The sequence below is a fragment of the Phalacrocorax aristotelis genome, chromosome 6 (genome assembly GCF_949628215.1).
Source record: "Phalacrocorax aristotelis chromosome 6, bGulAri2.1, whole genome shotgun sequence".
Classification (NCBI taxonomy): domain Eukaryota; kingdom Metazoa; phylum Chordata; class Aves; order Suliformes; family Phalacrocoracidae; genus Phalacrocorax; species Phalacrocorax aristotelis.
The window spans coordinates 44,844,531-44,870,682 of NC_134281.1; the positions used below are offsets into that span (position 1 = coordinate 44,844,531).

At 46.6% G+C, this 26,152-nt stretch overlaps 2 protein-coding genes across 2 annotated transcripts; one reads left to right on the forward strand and one right to left on the reverse strand.

The window, feature by feature from the left end:
* The first annotated feature begins 8,854 nt into the window (after positions 1-8,854).
* Positions 8,855-19,489, forward strand: DHCR24 (24-dehydrocholesterol reductase). Its single transcript, XM_075097546.1, has 9 exons — positions 8,855-9,173; positions 10,417-10,572; positions 11,010-11,115; positions 11,403-11,521; positions 11,612-11,875; positions 12,689-12,832; positions 13,788-13,985; positions 14,749-14,927; positions 17,209-19,489. Exons 1-9 carry the CDS (start codon positions 8,943-8,945, stop codon positions 17,360-17,362), a joined length of 1,551 nt encoding a protein of 516 aa, XP_074953647.1. The 5' UTR covers positions 8,855-8,942; the 3' UTR covers positions 17,363-19,489.
* A 1,759-nt stretch (positions 19,490-21,248) lies between these two features.
* CIMAP2 (ciliary microtubule associated protein 2) lies at positions 21,249-25,980 on the reverse strand. Its single transcript, XM_075095514.1, has 10 exons — positions 25,969-25,980; positions 25,483-25,587; positions 25,261-25,374; positions 24,929-25,066; positions 24,712-24,846; positions 24,251-24,418; positions 23,929-24,057; positions 23,146-23,178; positions 22,441-22,571; positions 21,249-21,345 (listed from the first exon to the last, which is right to left on the reverse strand). The coding sequence occupies exons 1-10, from the start codon at positions 25,978-25,980 to the stop codon at positions 21,249-21,251; spliced, it is 1,062 nt and encodes a 353-aa protein (XP_074951615.1).
* Positions 25,981-26,152: the final 172 nt, after the last annotated feature.

Genomic DNA, 26,152 nt, shown 5'->3' on the forward strand with positions numbered 1-26,152 from the left:
AGTCAGGCAACGCTTTTTGTGAGCTCCTGGAGATTTTTATCTTAGGAAGGCCCCATGTGCTCTGCACTTTTCAGGTCTGAGCTTCTCTTCTGGGGAAGAGGGGCAACCACTGTGCTAACGCCCGCATAACTCACTGCCCGGCGCATTTTACACCTTGCCTCTCTGCTAGAGCACGAGCTGCCATTTGGTTCGCAGTGATGAAACATCAATCTTCAGCCTTTAGGCTCCTCAGTCCAGCTTGATGCTGGCTGTGAGTGCAGCCGTCACACCTGAGCAGAGGGAGCTGTCGAAGATCTGCACTGCCTGCTGAAACACAGCAGCCGTTAGCTTTACTGCACACATTGAATATCTGAGGCTGGAGCTCCTGTGCATCCTTCTTTCCAAATCCTGATGGTCAAAAAAGTAGCAAGCACTTATAATCAAAGACAAAACTGGCTAAATTTGCTCTCCAGGTAACTTGGCATTACACACAGGATGAACTCCAGCTACCCTGACATCCCCGAGACCCTGTGCAGTCTTCATGTCTCCACTGCACTCAGCTATTGCAGTGGTCTCCAGGGAGTAAGTGTATGGGCTTTTTTTCTTTCTTTTTTTTCCCAGCACAGAAATGCAAAAGATAAGCTTAAAATCAGTATTAATTATGATTTTTAGAAAAAGGATAGAGCAGACATCTCTCTCCTCTTGTTGCCACCATGTGCGGAGCCACAAGAAAGCCCTCGGTGTTCAACACACACTCATCCCAGATGCTCCACAGCTGGTTTCCTTTCCCAGTGCCCCCTGCATTAGCTCACCACCTGACCTGGCACTGGGCTGCCCACAAGCACTTGCTTACACCCGTGCACTGTGCTGGGAAGTTGCTGAGGGATATTACACTGCCAGCAAACCCTGAAAATCTTCTGTTGCAGGAGTGACAGCCTGAGGAGATACGCAAGGTACGGCTGAAAGGAGAGGGAGCACTTTTTATTAGTCTAAGGGATATATAGCTGGGAAAAAAACAAACAGGCTTTCAGGCACAAAAGCCCGTCTGCAGGTCAGAGTATTTTGGGGCAACACCTGGTGTCTGAGGGTAATAGGTGGTGAGGCACATGGGAAAGGGGCTGTGTTTCTTACACCAGCTTAGGAGGTAGGTGTTGTTTGGTTTGCTTCTCTTTTCTTCACACCACGTGGTCTTGTTTCAAACGGCAAATGTCACTCTCCCCCTTCCAGTGGCAGTGATGTTGCTCTGGCTGTATTTCTGTGCCCAAAAGCTTGTCTGCTTTCTTCAAAGCTTGTCTGCAATGTCATCTGTTGACCTAGTAAAAGCTGTTGTTTCTGCCTGCACACCTTGCCTTGCTTTTAACCTGGAATTTTTACATCTTCTTACCTGAGTTCCTAGGTAACTGGAGACAATTTCAAAGTCCTGCAAAAATGACAGGAGATGAGTTTGTGAAATAAAGGGCTGCAACTTTTAATGGCATTAAAAGTTTCAAAGCCAGGCTGACTGTGGATATCAACACACATCTCCAGTAAAGCCAAAGGCAGTGCCGCGGCTCCCTCAGTGGTGCATTTGGCTCGCACGCTGGTTAGTTCTGTAGTTTAAGGCCCCAAGCCTAGCATGTTGTCCTGATGTACTCCTGAAAGAAACAGCAGTAGTGGAAGGTTTCTGCTATGGAAGTGTAGGAGCGGGTTGCTCCCATCTCTTCCCTCGACGTGTCAGAGAAAAACAGACCCTATACTGGCCTGGGAGAGAGAGAAGAGCATGAAGGTGAGTAACAGATGTTTATAAAGATGCATGTGAAGTAACAGACAGAAGGCATTGCCTAAATTACTTACCTTCAGACTGAAAAAAAGGTATCTATCTCCCATACCCAGACAACTCACCATCAGCATCTCGGCCTGTGGCAGGACCTCAGAGAAAGCACCCATAAGAAGTAGCACCCCTGAGACAGAGACCTGCCATCCCTGATGGAGAACATAGGCTTCCCTGCTTGACCTCCCTGTGAAGTCTTCCGGGATCCAGAGAGTTAATCTTTCTCCCAAAAACGTATCAGGTCCTTTCTTTACATAGGAGCTAGTCAGGCCACTCATCTTATTTGAGAGTGTAGTTTCACTTCCCCAGAGGTGTAAATACTCCTGTGCCAGAAAACTGTCAACTCTTGTTGGTGGGTGACTCCTTGCCTCAGAGAGGGATGAAACTCTCCTCCCTTCGTGATTCACTGTGCCACTTCTAGCAGGAGGGGGAGCTCATCTGGGCCCTAAAATCTGCATCAGGCTGGATGTGAACGGACACCTCCATGTAATAGAGGATCAGAGCTTATTACAGGCTCTTGGCTGATACTGAAGATAATGGTAATTAACCACTCTGAGATGACAAGGGTTTATTGCTGGCTGATCTCCCCATGCTTTTCTTAAGCATTTTGTAAAAAAAAAAGGGCTTCATTGAGGATGGAGGGGGCAGAAGGAGACAGAAAGCAGTTGTGTGAGTCTCCAGCTCAGCACACAAGGCTTGAGAAGTGTGCCTAGGTTTTAACGTGAGCTGGAGACAGGATCTGTGCATTTACCCATTCTCAGCTCTATTTTGGGAGTCACAAGGTTTCTGTGTGTGGGTATAGAAAGGGCACTGCTCCCCATCAGCACAGTTTTGCAGCCATCACACTTCTGTGCTTGCTAGAGGTATGAAAAAATTGGTTTTTGATTGTGTCAGGAGGTACTGAAATTGCTGTCTCGTTTTACTAGGTATTTCTATAATCAAGTCTGCCAAACAGAATTTTACAGGACTCTTGTATTAAAGGAGACTGAGCAATCACACCCTCGTCACCTTCCTATGCAGACACCTTTGCCGATCACTTATTTGCAGGGGTGAGAACCAATCTATTTATCCAGTCCTCAGCCTGAAATCATTCTGTAGCTCCATGAGATGATCTACACACAGGAGCGCATCTTGTCACTCTTAGTAGAAAGGGGCAGTAACCTCTTCTCAAAGCCTCCAGCTTCCATACACGTAGAAGTCAATTCCCAACGTGGATTGCCACCAAGGCACTTCTGCCATCAAAAGGAGGTGAGCAACTCGGAGGGAAGCAAAATGGCTTAACAGAGATCAGCAATCAGCTTTTGACCTGATTTTATACTGAGTTTTCTAGTGAAAAAGGGGCATTTGTAGTCTATCAGCATAGCAGCGAACCATATTAAATACGCCTCCATTTATCTTCAATAAGACTAATACAGTTCCTTATTATTGGAACAATGGTATATTTTTGTCACACCTAATTATAAACTTATCTGGCTGCGATGGCTTCACTAATGAAAAGGATATGCTAGGTAACTATAGTAGCTATACAGCTCTTATATAACCAACATTTTAAACTGGTTTTTTTCAGCCGTTCTCTTCCTTTTTTGCTTTGCTTACAGCTTTTCTGTTTTACTGTGGCATAGGTAAGTAAAGCCAAAGGGCTAGCTCCTACAGTTACACTGATGTTTTTGGAGCATGGCCTGGAGTTTTATCAGTTTACATCATCTGGGAGTGGGCCCATGAAATTTTTAAAATGTTGAAATAAATGAAAGCAGACAGGTGACAGAGTGACAGCCCTAGACGGAGAGAATGGCAACGGCCAAGGCAGCGAAAGTCTTAGCTTTATTTGGAGGAAAAGGGCCTGCAAGTACATCTGGTACTGGGAGGCTAAACACACGTGCAGACTGCTGGGAGCTGAAAATGGGAGAAAAATGTGGCCTGTACAGAAAAATAACTTCCAGTGTTTTCCTCCGGTGACACTGGCAAGTGCACACTATCACGTTAGCCTCAAATGCTTTTTGCGTGTTCCCACAGCATTTGCCACTCCTGGCAAGAGGAGGCCAGAGGCAAGTGATGGGAGAAGGTAGCCTAGAGACGTTCATCACCAGCTGTGGTTCACAACTGCCTTCACGACAAAGTTCACCCTGGGCATCTTGGAGGCCACTGGCACACGTGTCCCTTATATGGAGATACACATACATATATCGTGAGTCTGAAATGACGTATTTAGTGCACAGGGTGGGCCTTTCAGTGACTGCAGCTCCTTCCTGATGCCCAGCACAGTTGATGTCTCCAGGATCTCACAGATGGAAGGAGACAGGGGACCACCGCCACTTCTCCAACTGCTGCCTCTCCTCACTCTCAGCCAGCCTCATGCCCAGGGGGGCCATGAAGCCAACTGATGGTTGCCCATGAGCTCACGCTCCTCCACTGCTCAACCACGAGGAGTGCAGCTTCCTTCAGTTTGTAGTTCCAGTGCTGGAACTCCAGGTCCTTCAGCAAACAGCTCATCGTCCCAGCTAGATTGCCATAGCCGTTTCATTTTTGCTGCGAGGACACTGGCCCCAGTGACAATAAAGGGAGGGCTGAATTCCTTTCCCAGCCTGGCTCTCTGTTTTGACAAGTAATTCTTTTTATAAATCCCAGACAGGACGTCTTTTCATAGGCAGTTGTAAAGCTGGATTTAATACACGTCAGAGAGAATACACGAAAGCTCTCGCATGTTCTGCGGCACAGGTTTTATTCGGCAGCTCTGCAAACATGCTGACTGGCAGCTGACCTTGCCTCCTGACACAGCGCACAGCCACCAAAGGATGGGCCCCATTCTGCCGTCATTAATATTCCATGTTTCACTTCACACCCTACATCTGCTTCCTCCCAAGATGACAACTGGTATTCTACCAGCCATCTGCAACAACCCATTGCTGGAAGAGTGGGGCCACACCACACGGCTGGTATGCAAGCTCATAGGGTACAGCCCAGGCATCCTTGGGTCCTTGTCCTGCCTTGCAGCACCAGAGTTATTCCTTCTCTTGGTGAAGGTCTTTCCAGTGCAAACAGGGTGAGTACAGCCTTGGGAGGACAAGGGCAAGGCAAGGAAGAAAGAGCAGTCACCCTGAGGACTAGGTGTGCTGGGCAGGCTGGGCTATAGCCACCTGGAGACCCTTCCCTATCACAGATGTTCAACAAGTGCTTACACGTTAGATTAGGTCCACCTATACCTAAAATAGTCTAATCATCCTGAAGATCCTTGTCTAAGCCTTCAGGTGGTGTTTTACTTTCCCTGAGAGGTACCTGACAGTTTCTAAAGTAACTGTAATCCCATTGTCCCTTTTTGATCGATTTTCCAACAGTTGCTGTACTAAACCCCCTGCCCTCTTGCTCCTCAAGGCATCATGCAGCTCCACTCCCTCACATCAAGTATTTGTGAAACCTGAGAAGCAGGTCCTGGATAATATATATTCTACTGATAAATACCTTTCAAAAAAATACCACCTGGAAGCCAGCCAATTGAGAAACATAAGACAAATCACATTATTCCCAACACCCTCTAAAAAGAAGGATTTCTAAGGTACAGCATGCAGGTTTGGTGAATCAAACTTTAGTAGAAATGTCTTTGCTGTCTTTTGAAATCTCTTTGGGCCTCACAAATGTGCATCCAGGAGGAGAAAGGTAGCACAGAGCAATTCCAGTTCCTGAGTCCCTGCTCTTCAGACAGGTAGGACCATCACACCAGCCAATTTCCATTTAGGTTTACACTATCAGAAGGTTTTAGCAGTGTTTGCTTGCTCTTTCTCATGTTCTTTGGAAATGTACCCCAACCCCAAGCATGCGGTTGTCAGGTGTTAGGTGGGTGCGAACTTCTCCTGCCCGGTACAGCCCTGCTTTGCCTCAGGAAGGCACAGAGCACTCCCCAGACCAGACCAGCTTAAAATCTTGCTGTGCCACAAAGCAACTTTCTTCTTTCAGAGGTAATATGTAAGTATGTGTTATCCCTCTGGAATATTCCAGCTGTTGTTCTGATATCATCAGTCTATAGAGCAGCTGATAATATTCCCCTGTATTATTTTCCTTAAAGCCCTCAAGCTGAAATTTTTCGTTCTTCTTCGATCACTGGATGTACAAAAGCTCTGAAGATTTCTTCAGCCAGGACAACACATGCCAACCTGCCAGCGTCACACAGAAAGCCCCACTCCGGCCTATGTCCTCCAATGGGCTTTTCCTTCAAGGCAACCAAATATACTGTGGTTTTTCTCAGTAGAGGGAGCTTCTCACACAGCAGTTTGAACACCACATCCCATTCCTGACAGTACCAGCTCCATGCCAAATAAGCATGCAGGAAACCTGAAGGCAGGTGATTAGGGAAATGTACTCCTAACCCCTAGTAACCATGGGCTGGTTTGTTTATTGAATTAAGAAGGTTTGCAGCCTTCCCAAAATTCTTTATTAGGTTTCATAAACATTACTATTAAAATGCCCGTCCTTTTGACATCCTGGTACCACTCAAGACCAGCTCTGTGGCAGTCAGTACCAGGGCTATGAGAGCTTGCATAAAAGAAAAAGGGCTTTCTAATGCTTTTCAGTGCCTTTTTTTGCTTCCACTGAATGCTTCTTGATACTTTTCTTTTCTTATGGAGACAGAAGTCTTCAGCCTACTTTTGTCTACAGCTCAAATGCTCTGTGCATTATTATCATGTCCCTCTTAGCTGTCTCTTTAAAGGAACAGCTGCATCTTTTCATTCTTTCCTCATCCACAAGCCTTTGCATAGTTATTACTAAATCCTGCTTGGTAATGAACATACTTGGTGAATGCACAGTACGGGTCTCACCAAGGAGATGGGTCTCTCTGGCACAGTCAGCACAAGACACCTGCTCTGCTCCCTGCACCCCACTTACACGTGCATGTGTGGGGTGAACGCCACCAGATCCAGGCAGAAAAAAAATGATCTGAAAAACAGTCCAATTCATCAGTCAGATCGGTTCCCCAACCTGTTCCACTGAGTGACAACAGAAGCATTTGTACCGCAGAGCGTGCCCAGAACGGCATGAGTGGGCGGATGGGATGGCAGGAGCGGGAGGGAGGAGAGGAACGGAAGAGGACTGCTTTTTTAAGAAGCACTAACAGCTTAAACACACTTAAAATGGTAATTTAATTGAAGAGACATGGGATTTTAGTCTTATAAAGATACCAAGGTAATCTTAGCTTTTCAAGCCAGATTTGCAGATGATGGTTTCCTAAGCCTACATAGATTGTTGGATGATGTTTTGCTCACTCCTAAAATAACTAAAATCGAAAAACATCAGCATTTAAGACATCTCTCTGCCCTTCCCTCATCCCCTTCTGATTCCTGTATTTTCTATGCTTGGCATCACTAGGTACGCAGGCAATTTCACCATAATCTTAATGGTGATTCACTGCTCTTTTTAAAGCACGGTTCACATCGCAATCTTTGAGCTCACCTACTCCCTTCTTGCTGCCTAGGGTGTTACAAAAACAAAGGCAGAACATGGAAAACATTATAAATACTTTTAATAGGTCTTCATAAAACCGATTTCAAAACAGTATTTACACTGAAGGTATAAAAATTCCCTTATGCATAAATGATGCTGTTATCCAATAAACTCACATCAAGAATAATTATTAGCTCCTTCGGAGAGGTTAAAATAGCCTCTTAGGGCATGGGAAACTTCTTTTTCGCACATAATTCCAGTCAGCAGGCAATTTGGTAAACAAAAGCAGATAAGATCAACTCAGATGGAAGAAGGAAAAGAGCTAGTGGGCAGACTAGGCACAAGTGCAACAAATATAATTTAGCCATGACTAAATTTAGGCTGGAAATTGGGGGGCCATTTTCAGACATCAAAGCAGGGAAGTTTCAGACCAGTCTTTTGTTAAAAGCAGTGGGGCAAAAATGAACTGGATTCAAAACAAAGCCTGCAAGTTATCTGAAGGAGGCTACAAGGTGTGGCTGCCTGCCATAGCCAAGCTCCACTCCTTGATGCAGCAATCCCTCCCAGCGTGGTGCTCCTGAGTATCTTCTGTGGCAGCTAAAGGCTGACAAAGGCTTGTGGCTGTCCTGCTGACAAAAAGGCACCATTTGACACGTTAGTGCGCTACATCACCATGGTAGCAACCTCAGGAAACACCTTGGCACCATGTTTTTCTCCGAACTCATCGTCGCCACAGCAGGGACTCTCTGTGCCACTCCCGGGACCCTGACAGCACTGCGCTGCATCAGCATCTCCTGAGACAGTCACTGCCTGCGTGGCACCTATGCCACTGTCCTCTCAAACGGCACACCTCTTAAGGCACATCACAGATTTTATCTTAAAAAAAAAAGCCTTTTCTTCCTCACAGACTTTAAGTACCTTTCCTCCCACTGTTCCATCATGGAGAGGGGGAGGAGAGGAATTTTCTGCCAAGGTTTTAGAGAGCAAGCCACATTTTGGAGGCGGGTATCTCCTTCCTTCTAGAAAGTGGTCTGCACGGCACTTTTGAGTTTCTGTCTGTGGGAGACACCTGCGCTACCAGGTTCACTGGAACGGAAAACAACACCATAAACGTGCCCAAGAGAGATGTACAGAGGTGTTTTGCTCCAGCTCCCCAACCCAAAGGCACTGGGGCAAGACCCTTGCCTGAGAGACGCTGGCCACCACGGCACCTCCACCACAGAGCTACCAAGGGCCTGCGCCCAGCCCCTTGCCCCGCTCAGCCCTGGCTGGTTGGGGGTCCCCACCACCTCAGGCCTGGACCACACACACCCCCTCAGCCCCTGCCTCGGGCCCTGACCCCGGCCTCATGACTCGTCCCTAGCTCTGGCCGGGGGTCCGACCCTACCCCAGGACCCCTACCCGCTCTAGCTGGGGCTGCCCAACGGCGGGGGACAGACAGACATCCCACGGCGGGGGCAGCGGGCCGGGCGGAGGCCGGCGGCCGCGGCGATGAGGGGAGAGCGGGGCGCACCGCGCGCAACCAATCGGCGACCTCAGCGCCTGGTCCGATCTCCCCGGAGCGTTCTCATTGGGTGCTCCCCTCCCCTCGCCTCACGGGGGCGACCAATGGAGAGCGGGCGCGCCGGGGAGGGGCGGGGCCGGGCGGGGAGCGTGCGAGCGGCGGGGGCGGCATGGCGGTATCCCGGCGGCCGTGAGGGAGCGCGTGCGGACGGCGGTCGCCATGTCGCCGGTGTGGTCGCTGGGCGCGGGGCTGCTGCTGCTGCTGCTGTGGGTACGGCACCGGGGGCTGGAGGCCGTGCTGGTGCACCACCGCTGGGTCTTCGTCTGCCTCTTCCTCTTGCCGCTCTCCATCCTCTTCGACGTCTACTACCAGCTGCGTGCCTGGGCCGTCTGGCGCCTCCACAGCGCCCCGCGGCAGCACGCCCAGCGCGTCCGCCACATCCAGGCGCAGGTGAGGGCCCCGCGCCTCCTCCCCGGCTCGGGGGGCGGCTCTGCGGGAGGAGAGCTTCTCCCCCGCCCGCTCCTCGCCAGCCTGCGCCCCCGCCGCGGCGACACCCCCCCCCCGCCCCGCCGCCGCGCCCGGAGCCGGGGCAAAACCCAGCCTTGAATCCGGTTGCGGCAGCCGGAGCGGGAAAAAGCAAACGAGTAAAAGCCAGAGGGTGTTTCTTGCCCCTGTGCGGTTTTTTTCCCTCGTCTGAAACTCCTCTCGAAGTTGTGGCGACAACAGCTGGCCAGTCCAGATGCGGCTGTGCGGCTGTTGTCCGTGTATCACCCTTAGGGATGTGCCGGGCATCTCTCCGTACGCTCACATGGTGTAGGCACGTACGTCTGTGCGCGCGTGTAACATGAAAATGTCAGTCTTTGCGTGGTTGGCTTAATACCGTGTTTTAATACCTCTTACATCCTGCCTCTTGGCATTGTTAGTTCCAAGAGATGATTAAAGGGGAGACGAAGCTTTTCTTCTACTCAGAAACGCAGATGTCTTTAATGTTTCTGTCACGTCTACTTCTGTTTTCTGCCTTGACTCTCATGCTCATAGCAGATACAGATGGATATTAATGTGCACGGAGTTATTCTTTGAGGGTTTGGGGTTGGGTTTTTTATCACCAGCTGTAGTAGTACAGCTTGGACAAAAATGCTACCATTGATGTTTGTTCTACAAATCAACCATCGTAGCTTTGCAGAATTTGTGGATCATGCATATGGCTTACACATCTTCCTTCTCAACTTTTCTCTCTTTGCCCATTCATTTTCAGGCTCAGACCATTTTTTGGTGTGTTTAGGAGGAGGCATTGTTTCATTAAACGTCAGGGGACTGACATTGTTTATGACAGTGATAATACCTCCCTTTGAGTATAGGTTTTCCTGTGGATTTTTAGAACTTTCATTCTGTTGTCTGAATCCCATCTCCAAAAAACCCCAAAAGCTACAGGGTATCAGAAATGCTTCCTTTATGTAACGAGACCCGTCTGGTGGTATTTTATTAAGAAGTTCAGAGGTCTGTAGAGAGACTTCCAAAGCATCTCTACTCAACACAGAGACACCCAGGCTTTGTTACTTGCAGGTAACATGCATGTAGAGGAGTAACAGTATTTCTGAATGCTTTTTCACCATGAGGGAAAAATGTTTCTGGTATACATTATTGACGACATGGGTATGCCTTACAGTGTCAGTTTAGTTGTTGTCTCTTGCAGGTTCGGGAATGGAAGAACGAAGGGAGCAAAAGATACATGTGCACTGGCCGGCCTGGCTGGTTGACAGTATCACTTCGCGTTGGAAAGTATAAGAAGATCCATAAGAACATCATGATCAACTTAATGGATGTTCTGGAGGTGAACAGTGAAAGACAGGTAATGAGTTCTTCACAGACCTTTCATAATAATGAAGGTTACAGCTTTTTTTACTGTATGCCGAAGAGGAAACTAGATTCCATAAAGAACAAAGGATTTTTGTAGCAGTAGACCCATCAAATTTCAGATTTTACAATGTGTGCTTGGATCGTTCTATGCAAAAAAAAACAGCATATGGAATTGCTTAGCTTTTATGTGCTGAAGTCTGAAAGACCAGATTGAGTTATGGTTTCAGGGACTGAGCAACAACATGTTGAGGCAGAGGAGGAATCACTAAACAGTTTCAGCTATTTTTAGAAGTGCTCTTAGGAAAGTAAGTCTCTGCATTCTGATAACAGATGGAAGTACAATCCAGTTAGCCGTATTTTGTCATCATTAATGCTGAACACTTAATTTATGTTTGGTGGGGGGAATTGTGGTGGTTTTTTGCCTTTTAGGTTGTTCGTGTGGAACCTTTGGTGACCATGGGCCAGCTGACTGCACACCTGAATCCCATGGGCTGGACTATTCCTGTGGTACCAGAGCTTGATGACCTTACAGTAGGTAAGGGTCATTGTGAAGACAAAAGACTCACTGATTTTGCTGCATTTTCATTAGCTTTTTATGCAGTAACATGTAGCATTGTTTTAAAGATTCTGGAAACACTCTGTTGAACCTTATGTTCTGTTGTGCTATTTATGTTATAAGCAATTGTGTTTGGTTTTTTTTAAATACTCTTAAAAGTCATGCCCTGAGCTTGAGCTTAAAAGTGGGGTTTTGTTCTCGTAAAGCACTTTCATTTTGGAGTGTGTGTTTGTGTTGTATGATTTGTTGTGTGCTCTCTTGATAAGGTGGCCTGATCATGGGAACTGGCATTGAGTCTTCATCCCATATATATGGACTTTTCCAACATACCTGTGTGGCCTATGAACTTGTTCTTGCTGATGGAAGCCTTGTGAGATGTACACCAGTAAGACAAAATGTTATTTTGCTATCATTTACAATGTCATTGACAGTTTTCAGTATGGATATATGATTTAGTATGACATACTTTTTGCAGACTGAAAATTCAGACCTATTTTATGCAGTGCCTTGGTCTTGTGGTACTCTGGGTTTCCTGGTTGCAGCAGAAATAAAAATGATACCTGCCAAGAAATATGTCAAAATACATTACGAGCCTGTGAGAGGACTGCAGAAGATTTGCGAAAAGTTTACTGAAGAATCTAAGAAACAGGAGAATTGTTTTGTGGAAGGACTTGTGTATTCTTTGGAAGAAGCAGTCATCATGACAGGAGTCTTGACTGATGAAGCTGAACAAAGCAAGGTAACTAAAGAGAATTTACTCACAAAATAAAAAAATATCCCCAAAGTTTAACTGAAGCTGTACTATATGTCAATATAAAACCAGAATCATTACAAGATTGGAACATTCTCTTAACATGGGATTAAAAGTTAGATCTGTCCATCAGAATATTTTAAATTACAGCTCTTTGTTACTACAACAGAGGCTGTACTCCAAATCTCTTCAATTGATAAGAAATGACCCACTGATTTCATTATTGTAGGAAATAGTTTAGTCTACAGCCTTTTCATTGCAGTACCTAAGGAGGAAGAGAAGTATCTTTTCTCATATACAGAACAATGCTGTTATAAACTGCAGTTATTCAGAGTAACTCTTTTCCCAGCAAGTTTTTAATACAGTTAATATTGGTAAAACACATCAGGGACATTTACAGGAGGGACATGCTAGCTGTTCACTGCATCCCTCAACCTGGATGTTTCTCCTCTGACATAATAAGACTTTGGAGTAATGATGGGTTGAAAGGTCGGTATTTTAGGAATCTAGTTCTGTCACATTCATGGTCTCTTAATTAGGTTGTAATAGGCGAGCCTTATTTAAGCCTTAATGGCAAGAAAGGTAAGAAGGAGCCATGCCTGTGGAGAAATGAGGCCTCCCTATATCTCTTGATAGTGTCATTCAAACTGTCACAGAGGGTATGACATTGATTCTTCACTTCATTTGACACTTCACATTGATTCTTCCAGTAAAGGAATTTGGGGACATAGTTAATGTTGTGTAGTAAGGGGTAACTGTTACCGGTGTTGGTGTTTGCTAATGAACACATGTTTTCTTTAGATAAACAGAATTGGCAACTACTACAAGCCATGGTTCTTTAAGCATGTGGAGAAGTATTTGAAAGCTGACAGGACTGGAATAGAATACATTCCTTCAAGACATTATTACCATAGACATACACGCAGTATCTTCTGGGAGCTCCAAGTAAGACCAGATCCAAAATTAGAGTAACATCTGCAGGAAGGTATTCTGCTCATTCCCAGTATAGGGACAATGTACCTTCCTCCCGTTGGCAACGCTTCTGTCTTCCATGGCAGAAGAAACCAGTGAAGTTTATGGCAAATTTAGAAGTCCTGCATTTGGGCAAAACAAATGCAAAGGCACTTCTTAATATATGTAAGGTGTTATATCATAACCTCCCAATGTCTGTTTTAGTGCTTTTCTGAATTTAGACCTTAAGTATGTATTTCATCATTAAGCTTTTATACCTACTAAGAGATTTTTGCAAAGGCAGATGGTGGAAAAAAAAGTGAATGTGAAATTATGGCTGAAAATTTGCCCTGCCTAAACTCAGAATAGTAATTACGCGATAAGGTCATTACTTTGGATTTCGTAAATGTATTTGCTGTGATGTGCATTTACACAAAACTTTATCTGGCATTCTCAAAGATTCCCTCCCATTGCTACATTTTGAATCTCTGGAGTGAGATACTGGATCCTTTCAGCTCCCAGAGAAGTTAAACAGGAGTTGGCTGTTCAGGAAGTACTTAAAATTTTACAGCTTTAAAATTCTTTTAAGAACTGATCTTGTATGTGTTTATTCTTGCAAGAGTTCTGTAAGTTTATCTTCTTATGCACTCCTTTAGCCATTTAAAGATAATAGCCTACTGGTTTTGAAAGTATTTGGGGCTGAGTATGTTGTGATCCAGATGACTGAAAATCAATTGTTTAGATTGAGGAGGCTTGGGTAGGGCTGTGTAGCTCAGTCAGTCTGGGCCTCTCTTATTTGTTCATATTTATATTATAGAAGTTTAGTAAAAGTACTTGCAGTTAAATTTATTGAAAACCTGACTTAATATTGCTCCAAGGATTCTGAAGTGTTGTCTTCTGGTTCACTTACACATTCTTAAGTCAAACTTTTTTTCTTTCCTCTTTAAAGGATATAATTCCTTTTGGCAATAACCCTGTTTTCCGGTACCTGTTTGGCTGGATGGTTCCTCCAAAAATCTCTTTGTTAAAACTCACCCAAGGAGAAGCTATTCGAAAGCTGTATGAGCAACACCATGTGGTACAGGACATGTTGGTACCAATGAAGAGCCTTGAAAAATCTATCCAAACCTTCCATGCTGACCTTAATGTAAGAACATATGTTTTTTAAATGCGGCAAATCTTGGACTGTGTGTAATAAGAACTGTGACTGTTGATCTTAAGACATTACAGTCCGCTTGTGTAAAAGGTTGTTATTGTATCCTGGGGAGTACTGTGCTTTGTGAGTCTATGATGCAAGGCTGTGGAAGAAATGAACACAGCTTTCTGAAAAAAAGAATTAAAAAAAAAAAAAAGGAGATTCAAGCTTCAGTAGAAGGCCAACACTTGTAAAGATTTTATCACTTTGTAAAACTTAAACTGATTTTTATTTCACCTAAAATGACTGGTGGCTCACAAAACCCCAACTGTGGGAATTAGTGTCCCTTTCTTGCTTTTATTTCTGAATTTATTTTAGTGTAAGTACAAACCTGGTAGCTTCTTTTGGACTGACCTGGAAAAGAAAACTCTTTATTCTCTTTTTACTCAGAATGTGTATTCAGTTGTTGCTTTGGAATCAGGGATGGGTTGGGGTTTGCTTTTTTTTTTTTATTTCAAATATTTAAGGGGGAGGAGATGTAATTCTAGGAGGACATGGCACACATTCTGAGCATCTCAATCTATTTGTGTTACGGTCATTGGAAAGTGCAGCTAAGAACCACAGCAAGACAATTGGAAAGGAAGAGCTGTTTAAGTTTCAATCCCAAATTGGGAAGAAGTCCTGTTAACTCTTCATTTTGTCACCTTTATTAAGAGATTGCTTACAGGATTGTTTTGTTAAAAATAAGTGATGAAGTGTTTTCTTACCTCTGCAGGTGTACCCTCTTTGGTTATGTCCTTTTATATTGCCCAATAATCCTGGTATGGTCCACCCAAAAGGGGATGAAACAGAACTGTACGTGGATATAGGAGCTTATGGAGAGCCTAAAAGGAAACAATTTGAAGCCAGGGCTTCAATGAGGCAAATGGAAAAGTTTGTAAGAAGTGTGCATGGGTAAGGATATTATTACATAGAATAGTAATAATGACATATAGTTTACATCTGTGGGATTTAATCACAGTTATTTAATCCCACACCACTTCAATTTTGCAATAATTTAACAACCACAATAATTGAAAACTAATTTTAATTACTAATTTGATGTTATGATTTTAAAACATTATTTCATTTTCATTATTTGATTGCAAAACCAAACAAACAAATGAGCGCAATGGCTTAAGTTCTTGCAGTGTATTTGGGAACTGGGTAGCTCCAGGTCACCTGTTCATCCTTTCAGCTCCAGGCTGCTCTGCTGCAACAAAATTCATCCATGCAGCCAGGTGCAAAAGACCTCAGCAGGTCTGTACTGACTGCATAAACCAGCTGCTGCCCAGAGGTGGTGGTAGCATCGGGCAGTGTCCGCTCTCAGCACGGCTGGCTAGCCTAGCCCTTGGAAGGCAGCCCCTGAGCTTGCATGCTGAGGCTGACTTGTTTCAGGCTGGTTCCTAGCAGGGGCAGAGCAAGTGCTGTGTTGGCCACAGTTCCTCCAGGAATCCCACAGACTGTTAAAAGTACAGACAGCTTCCCTGCCTGCTCTTGGGACTGTTCTGCTCCCTGCAGTCCTTGCAGCATCATGCTGCAGCTCTGCCCTGTCCTTGTGCTGGCATGTCCTTGCACAGGGAGGCCAGCCTTGACTCGTCCCTGTGCAGTGGCAGGAGTCCTTCCTCCCTCACAACTTGTACTTCCACAGCTTCCTTTTCCCCGCCCCAATTCTTATTCCATAGGACCGCAGTAGGCGTGAGATATGTGCCCACCATCTGTCACAATCTTGTGCCAGCCTAATTTGCTGTAGTAGTGTCAGTGGAGAAGCAGTTACAGGCTTGTTTCTCAGGAACAAAAAACAACTACATAGTATTTTTACACCATCAGTATCATTTATCCACATTTCTGTTTTGACCTACTTCTCAGTCTAAGAGTGATTACATCCCATGTGGCTAAGTAACAATGGTGAGTCTGCTTCAAGATGATTTGGAGAGTGTAAATGGCTTTTAGCTGCAATAAGTGATCTGCCAGAGAACAAAGCAACCAGAAGTTAATTTTAAGCTTTTTTTAATTAACTTGAAATTAAGCTTTTATTTTCATGCTCTTTACTAACAAAGTTTTATCTCTCTTTACCTGTCACTGCAAAACGAACAATGGATAAATGCATAATCGTAGAGTTTCATAATCACACACAACAGAGGTTTTACGTAACAGTTTGTGTTTTACTGCTGTACTCTGATGCAAGCTGCATTTCAGAGAGCACAATGAAAGTAAGGAAGAGTCCACGGCTAAATAAGGATTTCATTTATTTTTGTAAATGGACCTTTGTTACACTGTGCTTCATTTACACTATAAATTTATCTTCTCGGCCTCGTCTGATTTGGCAGGCTCTTGCCTTCCTAGTTATATTCTCAATGTCCACTTCAAAGAAGCTGTAAAAGGTCAAAGCACATACATCTGCCTTGAATGCATTTTGTAACGCAGGCTAATATGAGGCGCCACGACTGTACCTCCATGGATCACAAGAAAGCATGCAGAAAAAATACTTCCCTTTTTTTGAAGCTGGAATTAAAAAGTTTTGAATGGAAGAAAAAGGAAAGTAGGCTTTCAAAAGCAGTGAGAAAAGTATTTGTCAAGGAGAATTTAGGTTATGTGTTGTTTTCAGTGCAAGGGGCCAGACCCTTGATTTGGGGCAACTTTTGAAGTTCTCTCTGGACTTGCGTTTCTGTGAACACGAGTTGTTAGAATACGAGTTGTCAGAAGATTTGGCTGCCCGTGGTTAGGCTGTCTAAACGTGAACCACTGTTTTATACACTGGTTTTAGTCCTTTTTTCTTTGCAGTAGCAAAACTCATTGAAGTGTCAATACATTGATGGCTAAAGAAGTGTTCTGAACCGTATTTTAAAAGCAACAGTTACTTTAATTGCTTTCTTTTCCCATCTTCCCCTTCACCAAAATGACTGTAGCAGTATTTTGCTGTTTTCACCATTACATGTTATTTCGTCTTGGAAAAAAGATCATGGTAATATTAAATCCACAAAATACAATTGGCCAAGTGTCCCAGCGTAATCCATGTGAGCAATTATATTTGCTTCATTTTAAAAAGCATTGTTGATGGGGTTTTTGTTGAGTATTTGCTATTCATAGCTTGCCCTGAATTTTTTTTTCATATTCTATTTCAAATCTTGTGGCACAATTAATACTGAATCTCTGTCTCTTTTTTTTTTTTTCCCTTTCTTCTTTTCCCCTCAAGTTTCCAGATGCTGTATGCAGATTGCTATATGACCCGTGAGGAGTTCTGGGATATGTTTGATGGTTCATTATACCACAAGCTGAGGGAGCAAATGAATTGCAAGGATGCCTTTCCAGAAGTGTATGACAAAATCTGCAAAGCTGCGAGGCACTGAGCCTGGATGATCTAATCAAGCAATCAGGGAAAAAATGAATTTACCTATAGCTAGTCGGTATATCCTTTAAAAAAAAAGCTTTATTGCTCTCCAAATAAGCTTGTTCTTGCTGATGTTTAAAAGTATGAATTCCTGCTTTATAAATTTCTGTTTCGTATTTCTTCGTATGTTTTAAAACCTATTTTCCAAACTCAAAGTGATTGTTTTTAAGAAATCTTAAGTGCTAGCCTTTGTATCTAATGTAGTGACACAGGTGAATTAACCTATTTCCAAGCATAAGAAAAATAATTGGAAAGGAAGAAGGTACTGGAGTTACACCAGCTGTACACTATAGTTATATTTATCATTATTTTTGAAAATGGTAAGGAGGGCTCAGAAATCGGTGCCAAAGCTGAACACATTGTCAGATTAATCACGATGTTAATTAAAAACATTTGCCTCCAGTCGGTAACGTGCAGAACAGCTTAGCAATGGTACCATAACCTTCCGGCGGTACGGCACTGCGCGCCGTGAGCAGTGCTGTGCTGTTGGGGTTATGCCGAATGATAATCTCAGCAGAGCAGTTAAACTCCCTAACTGGCTTCAGCTGCAAAACTGAGCATTGAGGTGTGAAGAAAATGCTTTTTACTTGTGCCTATCAGATTTGTACTGATTTGGATAATGAAGCATAAGTGGATGTAGGTTTTAGGTACTTTGTAATTGGCTAACAGTGCATTGGTTTTGTGCCCCAAATATCAATGTTCTGGCTTCGTAGGCTACTGAAACGATTGCTGCTATGTCTTACAGCCAAGTTTTAGCTTCAGTTTTTACTTGTGGCGGGTCAGTTTATTTGGATTATTTTGGTTTTGTTTTGGGTGGGGGGTTTGGTTGCTGCTTAATTTTAGTGCCTTATAAATACTCAGTTGGAGGAAGATGTGGGTTATTTTAGACTGTTCTGTCCTGGCCGGTGAGGAAAGGAAGTCAAGGCTTTATTTATACGCCTTATACAAGTGGCTGTGGATAAGACGAGCTCTTGTTGTGTGTCTTGATAGACACAGGCTTGGGGTCTGACTCGAGTGACATTTTTGCTTTTGTTTTAGCTGGATTAGATTGATAGGCTTTGTAAAAGGACTGTTTCAGTCACCTGGAGAGGAAATCAACAGCAAGTAGTGTTCAGTTCCCCCTTCTGCTGCTCGCTGGTGAAACAGCACAGTCACACATTTCATAGGGTCAAGTGTAGAAGCGTGGAAATGGTTTGACCCTGTAGGCAGAAACATGGTTCCAAACCAAGCCCATATCTTGTCCAAGCAGTACTTTAAATTGTTACTTGAATCCTTACTGAGACTGAGGGAGGAGAAAGTAATTTTCTTGAGGCTTGCGTAAGGGGTAATGGGAAGAACTTTTTAAAGATACCAGTGGGAGGCATTGCAATTTTTATATGAGTGCTAAACCAATGATTTTATTTATTGCTAGATGGATGTTTATGGTCCAGATGAAACCAATGATAAAGCAGTAACAAGAACAAGTTTGGCCTGTTACTCAGTGGTGCACGCTGGGCAAATTGCGTGCAAACAAGGTACCCCTCAAAATCCCACGCAGGGGACTGGTAGCAGGGGCAGCCTGCCAAGGGGAGACACAGCCAACTCAAGCACCTGCCATGTTGCCCAAGCCGCGGAGCTGGGCGGGAGGTGGAGCTGTGTCAGTGATCCAGGAACATTTGCTACACCCTTCCAGGCTTCGGGGTACACGGGAAGGCGAACGCTGATTCTCAAGGTGTAACCTGCCCTCCTGCCCCTGAGAGGGAAGCAGCACAAGAGCAGCTTCCCTTGTCCCTGGGGCAAAGCTATGATTTAGCCCAGTGCTTGTAAGGTAGCCTGCACAGGGCAAGAATGGGTTTGGTTAGCTTCTAAAGGGCAATGTTACTACAGCTAGAGGATATGCAAATACTTCTACTTAGGCCGCGTTTCTCTCACTTAGGTACTGATGATGTTTAGGTGCGCACTGTATTTGGTTTTTCACTTCTTAATTTATTGTCAAACTTTGTATGACGTGATTGGGTACTATAACCATATCAGTCACACACATGCACAATTGCTGTTGCTCTTAATTTCTGGTTGTACAGGCTGTTTAAAATAAAGATCTAGCCAGCATACTGTTCAAAGTGGTATCTCTTACTTTTCAACAGCTGCTTGATGTATTGTTACAAATGGTCAGTGATTACTGAGGAAAGCTGCTGGCTCGGTAAGAGGCCAGAGGCACTGCGAGACTGCTGCGAGATGAGGAGCCTAGTACTGCAAACAGCTCTGAAGGAGTGTCCTTGAAGTCTGTGATCCTACCCTTATCTCTGGCGCAAGACACACCTGTACAAAACAAACACCTTACAGCTGAGCCTTAACCCTTCAGTTATGCCCCACTAACTCCACAGGGCCTCATGATGCTAGTTACACTCATTTGTTTTCACCCCCTCGACTCTTTCTTCCTCTGTGATGTTTTGTCCAAGGAGGACAAAGCCCCATTTTGGACTTAGGTGCTGCAGCCACTGACATGGATAGCTACTTCATTCTTCTCACTTCATGCTAATAAATCTCATTTCTGCTTCAAATGATTAGCCACAGAAGCGAGGATGAAGATCAGTGCCCTCTTCAGCCTGAGGGGTTTCACATCCACATCTTCTGTTTCCTTGAAAAACATCACAGCAGCTCTGTCGGCCTGGTCAGAGGCATTCCCGCCCCACCCTTGGTCACAGCTGGTGCAGCCTCTTCCAATGCCAGAGAGAAGCTCCTGGGCTTTCTCCTGCAATCCCAGCTGCCAAATGCCCCAGCCCCGCTGAAACTGGTTGAGGTGCCAAAGCCCTGTGTTGCTTTAATCACATTCTGTGTTGGCCCTGACTGGCGCTGCATTACACAATCCTCCCTGGCTGCCCCAGCAGTACTGCTGTAGCCTACGCTTGCCCACACCGCTGCTCAGGCGTTTCCCTCCAGAGACCTCCTCCCTCCTTTGCCTCTCTAGAACAATCGTCACTATTTCCTTAAATCACTGCAGTGTTACCTGTGTTCAATTATCTCCCCCACCAAAGGATAATTGCAGATTAATTAGCATACTTAACCAACCACAACTAACATATAATTACACCTAGATTTAATTATTCCAGTCTGGTCTAAACACTAGTGTGAGACTTTATAGACGTTAACTCTAAGTGAACCAGTGTACTACTGGTACGTTTTCATGGCCATCCTTTGCTACCACTGACACAGCTCTCTCTTTGTTTCACTCTCCGTTGCCTCTAGGTTTTAATATCCTACAAAATTTGGAACAATGACACTAAATTTCCTGATTCCCTCCAGCTGCTTATAAATATTTGCATTGTTAATTCAAGTGAAGCTGTATGTTACAGAAGATCCTTGCAAACAGCTACTTCAAAGGCAGCATGGGACAGGAACGGAGGCAGGTGCTGAAGGCCTCACTAAGTACTTTGCTGTAGCACTGCTTTCTCAGACCCAGCTCTCTGTTGGGTGGTACTGGTGGAGCTGGGGGTATTTGGCTGTGGTACCACCGCCATGCCCATTACAGGTACATGTAGCCTCTTTCAGGAGCACCCTTTGAAAGGAAGCATTGAATGCTGACCGAGCTGTGCGTGCCAGCAGACCCTCCTTCGGGGGACACGCAGTGTCTGGCAGCCTCAAGTGTGTTGCTTTTTTGAAGTCCAAGGTGGACATAATGAATTACTCGACAGAAAAGTTAGACTGCTGGTTGTCTCAGAGTGGTTTATTACCACAGAACAAGACTAGAGTTGTTTCCTATCTCCTGACTTGCGTGCCAGCACGCTTTGTTTTTCTCTACCCCATCTCATCTGCTGGCATGTCTGCCATTTAATCACTGATTTGGGTTTCCCAGCACCATCTTATGTTTAGAAAATAGCAGTGATGTCTTCAGAGGTATCTGGACAACGTGGAGCAGAAATCAAATCATTCCAGGTTTTTTTACCAATAGGCTTGATCCGCTCACTGTGGAAAGAGGATGCGATTCAGTGGGTTCAAATTATTGCCTGGATTAATCTCATTAGTCTTAACGAGCATGGAGGTGAACAGAGCTCTTAAAAGCCTGGCTATTCCCTAAAAAGCACAGCTGTAGCTTGAAAAGTGATTTTGGAGCTAGTGCTATTTGATCAGAGACATGCGTTTGAATTCCAAGTCCTGCTCGCTGTTCAGATTTCTTTTTTATTCCTCCTGAAAGTGTAAAATTAACTAAGATGGGAAATATTGAAAGCTAGATTACATTACGCTTTCTCCCTCATAGGATTGCTAACTTCTGGCTGCCCTTCTGAAAGCTGCTGAGTTATATTAAGGCAAGACCAGTTTCTAACTACTCTCCGGAGATCAAGAAAGACCTCTGCAGAGCTGTCAGCCCGTAGTGCCACCACAGCAGTTTGCTAATCTTGGCCACAAGCAAAGGTGAGAGCAGAGGGCTATCCTGAGGTCTCTCATTAGTATAGTTCCTAACTGCTTCACAGGGTTTTCACGCTAGCAATTTCAAAGCCCTTTGCAGTGAAAGTGAGCCTTGTTATCTTCTTTCCTCAGATGGGTAAACCAAGGCACAGCCTGAGAAGGTGATTTTTGTTCAGGGCTGTTGAGCAGTCCAGTGCCAGCGCTGGGAACGAGTCCAGACAGCCTGATTATCCATCCACCTCCCAGTTCCTTCCCAGGCTGCCTCCTCTAACTCGGTGGGAACTACTTGCCTACACCTCTGCTGCAGGCAAACTGCATTTCACAAGATACAACCACCACCTTGGCAACTGTGCCTCCAGAGCCAGTGGTTCTTTAACCCTTCTACTACCCCTATATGGTGAAGAAGCACAAAGGTCTCCTCACTTTCCTGGGAGGGGAGAGGTGCAGCAACACCAACCTCCCTGTCCACAGAGGGAACCCACAGTGGGGCTGGCGAGTGCTTCTCAGTCCTGATCCAGGGCTTTAACTACACAATCATCCCATCTCACACCAGCTGTAGTGTCAGTAATGGGCAGTCTCCCCAGAGCTGCTCAGGATGATTTTCCTTTAAGCCAGCGTGAAACCACTCACAGTCCCCTTGCCTGTAAGACTTACAGCAAGTAGGCGTCCCGCTTCAAGTTGCTCAGGTACCGCTGCACATCACACCGGTACAGGGACTGGTATCTTATCTTCTGAGGGTAATTTTCATGCTTGGTGATGTCATAGCGACCAACACCTACAGGGTTCTGGAAGGAGAAAGTGTCATATGCTTCCCCATCCAGAGGCAGCATGGGGGATATGAGTGGGGCAAAACTGGGTAGTGCCTTCATGTGGCCAGCACTTCAGTTGCAAAAAATGCAACAATACGTGGCATATCTTAACCAAACCAAGCCTATATTGCAGGGGAGGGAGGAGAAGACACGCTAATTGGTGTTAGCCCAGCCAGTTCCCTTCATGAGCAGTCCTTCTCATCTCAGCCGTCCATTAGCCCTGCAGGCTCAAGCAGGCTCACCAGTTGCCTACTGCTAGCTGCAGTGAAGGGCTGCCAAGTCACAGCCTCCCCACTGGAATGGAATCTGTCGAGTACCCCAGCAATTACGAAGGTGTCTTCATCCTTGACCTCTTTGTTCCCCACTCTAGCTGGATAAAGGAGAGAAGCCACATGGAAGCCTGCTCCTCATCCCTAGCCAAGGTGGACTATTTCAGACTAAAGCTTTCCCTGTCTGCTTTAAGCCCTTCAGGCTTTGTTCTGGTTCTCCATGGGGAAGCTGCCAAGATGAATACAGTTCCAGGAACAGGTACTAAAGGAAGGGCTCCTACCTGCATGGGCTCTGCAATGTGCTGCTGATGCTGCTAGATGAAAAACTGGTTTTCAAGCAGCAGAATGTGACTTTCTGGGAGAATACAAGGAACTCCTGGCACCTAAAAGGACTCAAACCCAGCTTGCCCTCATCCATGAAATGCATCTGCTCACTTGCAGCTCATGCAGAGCAAAACTAATGGAAAGCGTTGTCTGAGCGTCCCTTGAAAAGGGCAAAGGCCTGAGGATGCAGGCAGAAATAACATGGTTGCTGCTGAAATCCTGCCCCTCTGCTCAGCACCAGCCAAGCTCACCTGCCTGTGGGCAGCACATGCTCAGTGGTGGGTGCTCTGCGTGCTGCGGTACCCAGGGGGCACCTTGCCCTTGACCTGGCAGGACATTGGGCCATGGGCCTTTATTCACCATTTATTCTTTAGCAACCTGTTCTGCGCAAGAACAACAGCACCCAGAAAGGGACTCATCTTCTGTCTAAAGGATGGGTGTCTGGCCAAGTCACCTAGGTTTCCTTGATAATCAATGGGAAGAGAAAAGTACCTCCTGAGGTCAGCCTGCCCTTCTATCGCAGACCTGATGTGGGACTTCCACTGGGGTGCTGCTCCATTCAGAGGGCACACCTAACATTTAGCTGGCTGATGCTGGTGAGAAGTGCCCACCCTTACTTCGGCTCAGGCGAGTTTCATCCTCTCTCAGGGTGCTGGTAATGGATTGGGGATGATAATGCACAAAGCTCAAAGCCTGACTAGTCCTGTGCCCCTCTCTCACTGCCTTGTCCATTCACTCACCTCGTTCCCAGTAAAGAGGCGGTAGGACTTTCTGTCGAATCTCTTGGCAGATGACCAGAATGGGAATTGGCTGGAGTACGTTGATCTCTCAATGGGCTTTGGGTTGTAGGAGCCCGGCCCCACTGCATACTGGGCAGAGGGAAGCCTGTCACACTTCAGTTTGCTCATAAAAAGGGCTGTACAACATCAGAGAACCACCCATCCATCCATCCATCCATCCATCCATCCCCCAGGGCCTAATGCATCCCCACCCCAGGCACCCGTTGCACCACCGGGGATGCCAGTGACACCGGCTGGTGCCAATGTTCAGGCTCCCACTGACCGCCTCTCTCGGGCACTGGCTGAGTGTGGCCCAGAAAATCCTCTCCGTGGGGCAGCCTGGGCTCCTTGGCAGGGTGCTGAAGCAGCCTTTCTTCCTGTTCTCCTTCAATATCAGCTCATCCAGGAAACCCTTGACTGTGCCAGTGCTCAGCTCAGTGCCTCTGCTCTGCTGGGACAAGGGAGTGGCACAAGAGGCTCAGCTGCTGGTGGTCTCTTGGGCCACCCCATTCATCCCATGCCATGAGAGCTCAGCCCGGCCACCGCTCACAGGCACCAGCCTGCTCATTCCCCAACCGCTGCTGCATGGGCGTGTTTTGCCAGGATCTAAGGGAAGTCAAAGAGCAAAATCCAAGCGGGACAGGTGCTGGTGTAAGGCAGCTCTCCATCCTTATAGCAAGGTGTTGGCAATGCCACGGCTCGGTGAGAAACCCTGTCCAGGTGCGAGGCCCCAGAGCAACGCACCTCCAAGGCATGATGGCCACGACCGGTGGGCTTCAACCTGTCCCCTGAGAGGGGCTGGCTGGGGCCGCCCGCCCGCCGCAGCCCCTCGTCGATGCTGCTCTGCAGGTGGTAGGTGCCAGGTCCCAGGCCACTGCCCTGCAGGCACAGGGGGGCTGCGCTTAGCAGAGGGACAGGGCCACCCCACCAGCATGTCCCCAGGGGAAGGGGCAGGACTCGCCATGGCTGCCAGTGGGGCACAGTTCGCTGTCCTGCTGTCCATCAGCCCTCTCGTGCTGGCGGAGCGCTTGTCCCTCTCCTCGAGGCAGGCATAAGGGTTCCCCTGGGGGCCGTACGTGCCAGGCCCAGGGAAGCAGTCCTGCGGGAGAGGTGGGGTGGCCACGTGCAGCCTCGGCAAGGGTGACAGTCCCCAACCCAGCAGGAGGAGATGGCACCCACAGTAGCTCCTAATCTTTGCAAAAGGCTTGTTCTCCAGGGGCATCGGCGCAGGGCCAAGTCCCGCAGCTGGCAGGCACCATTCCCCAGCATCTCATGTGTCAGGGTGTGACATACCCTGTGGGCATCTCTGAACCGCGGCTCCCTCATGTCACAGATCCCCCGGAGGCTGGAGGGCCGTGTCTCTTGCAGAAAGTCCCTTATGTTGTACGTTCCTGGGCCCAGCTTTTCCTGATGCAGGAGGAGAGTGGGGAGGGCACGGATGGGGCTGGGCAGCACTGCCTGCACTGCTCACCCCCAACAACTGTGCACAGAGGGCAGATGAAGCCCAGCACTTACCTGGCGTTTGTGCCTCTTCATTATCTCCTTGAACTGGAAATGGGGCAGCTGACTAAGCCGGGAGCCCTTCTCTGCTCTGGCCCAGCCAGAGGCTGATGCTTTCCCCTGCAATGCAGAGCCGGAGCACTGCCGTCAGCAGTGCCGGAACTGGAGCACGAGGCTGAGCCCATGTTCAGCCAGCCATAGCTCTGCGGTGGGGTGAAGAGGGGTGATTAACGGAGATGGACACCAGGATCTGCTGCTCCACATCCCACTCCTCTGCCCTCTGTGTCTGCTGAGCATTTGGAAGGTGCCAGCAAGCTCCAGCGTGAGCAGCCCACGACCCACACGTCCACTGTGGGGTGCTCCCAGCCTGAGCTGGGTGTCCCAGACCATCATGTGCCAAAAGTGCCCATGCAAGAACCTGCTTCCCAGTGGGCACAGAAAATCTGGGAGGTAAGTCCAGCTCTCCCCATGCATCCAGGCAAGCCCAGCTGCTGGCCTCACCTGGCTGCCCATGTCCCCAGGGAGCGCCTGCAGCTCAGTGCTGGCAGCTGTGGTCCCCGAGGTCTGCAGGGATGGTGGCAGCTGTTGCCATGGCAGCTGCCACTGTGGCACCCAACATCCTGGTTTCCCAGGGAATGTCCTCTCCTGGGAGCAGACAGCAGAGTCAAGGCTGGGACCCTGGTTG